The sequence below is a fragment of the Nothoprocta perdicaria genome, unplaced genomic scaffold, assembly GCF_003342845.1.
Source record: "Nothoprocta perdicaria isolate Ctin4 unplaced genomic scaffold, notPer1 scaffold_739, whole genome shotgun sequence".
NCBI lineage: Eukaryota > Metazoa > Chordata > Aves > Tinamiformes > Tinamidae > Nothoprocta > Nothoprocta perdicaria.
In genome coordinates, this window is record NW_020456020.1 from 14,483 (window position 1) to 15,782 (window position 1,300).

A 1,300-nucleotide genomic window follows, 5' to 3' on the forward strand; every position below is an offset into this window, starting at 1 on the left:
TGCTCCCCGTCACTCCGGTCTCCCCCAGCCGCTCCCGGCAGCCCCCGCGGGCGGCACCTGGTACCCGCAGCCCGCGGCCGCCGCCGCCGCCCCGAGCAGCAGCAGCGGCAGCGCCGCGGGCGCCGCCATGTCGCTCGCGACCGCCCTCATGTGACCGCGCGCTCACGTGCCGCGCCGCTTTTCATCCCGCCCCCTCGCGCTCTCATTGGCTGCTGCGCGCAGGAGGCGGGGACGCCGCGCACAAGGAACAAGGCGGTTTGTTGATCGCGAGACGGGGGCGGTGACAAAAGACAACGCGCCAATTACGAAGCGGGATTCCTATGACTGACAGGGCCAGCCACGCCCGCGCCACGACTGGAGACGAGAGTTGGAAACACCCCGCCCTCTCCGCGGCGGGAAAACGCTCGTAGCCAATGACGGGCAGCAACTCTGTAAATCCCTCCCCGCTACGGAACGTGATTGGCGGAGAGCTCCAGCTGCCCCGGCGGGCKCCACCAATGGGACGTCGAGTTGCGGTTGGGGGTGGAGGGCGCGGCTTTACCTCAGGGAGGCGACGGCGGCTGAGGGGAGCGACAAAATGGCGGCGCGGGCCGGCGCCATCTTCTCGCAGCCTCCTCCATCGGTCCCCGCGTCCCCCGGCCGCGGCCCCTGCTCCTCCTCGGTTCCCACCTCCAGCTCCCACCCTGAAGGCCCCTCTGGGGCTGGGAGCGGCCTCCCGCCTCCCCCCGTCGCCATCGCAGCAGCTCCGGCCRCGTCCTTGCGGCCTCCCCAGGGCATCGGCCGCGCGTGTCGGATAATCCATAGACCCAGGGGAATACTCCGGTGTCCTGGAAACGCCGGCATTCGCCTCGGCGCGCTGGGATAAAGGGAATTCTCAAGGCGGCGGCAGTTGCTCCTGCCTGTATCGGAACCAGCCCTGAACCGGGCCGAACACGCGCACCGGGAACAGGAACGGGAGCGATGCGGTGTCCGTGCGGGCCCCCGGCGTCACCACGGCGGGGACATGGGCTGCGGGTTCTGCAGGTAGGACATGACCACGGCCGAGATGGAGAGCCTGGGGCGGGGGGAGAGGGGCGATGAGGGGCGAGGGCGGCGCCGCGGCGCCCGCCGCCCGCCCGGCGCTCACATGAAGCTGCTCATCATCTGCTTGGTGTCCTCCGAGCTGCGCGAGTTGGCGAAGCTGATGAAGGAGCAGTAGACGGCGATCCAGGCGCACCACTTGAGCTGTGTGTCAGAGGGGGGCGTCACCGGGCACCCCAACACCCGACCCCGTACACCCCAACACCCCCTATACACCCCC

At 70.3% G+C, this 1,300-nt stretch overlaps 2 protein-coding genes across 2 annotated transcripts in view; both read right to left on the reverse strand.

Moving 5' to 3' along the window:
- MAN2B1 (mannosidase alpha class 2B member 1) overlaps positions 1–150 on the reverse strand; it is a 9,413-nt gene extending 9,263 nt beyond the window's left edge. The window contains exon 1 of the mRNA XM_026051244.1: positions 58–150. Within this exon, the coding sequence (XP_025907029.1) occupies positions 58–150 (93 nt within the window). The remainder of the gene's footprint in view (positions 1–57) is intronic.
- A 579-nt stretch (positions 151–729) lies between these two features.
- WDR83OS (WD repeat domain 83 opposite strand) overlaps positions 730–1,300 on the reverse strand; it is a 1,732-nt gene continuing 1,161 nt past the window's right edge. The window contains exons 2-3 of the mRNA XM_026051245.1: positions 1,127–1,224; positions 730–1,054 (exon numbers count right to left, since the gene is read on the reverse strand). Of these exons, the coding sequence (XP_025907030.1) occupies positions 988–1,054; positions 1,127–1,224 (165 nt within the window). The 3' untranslated portion in view covers positions 730–987. The remainder of the gene's footprint in view (positions 1,055–1,126; positions 1,225–1,300) is intronic.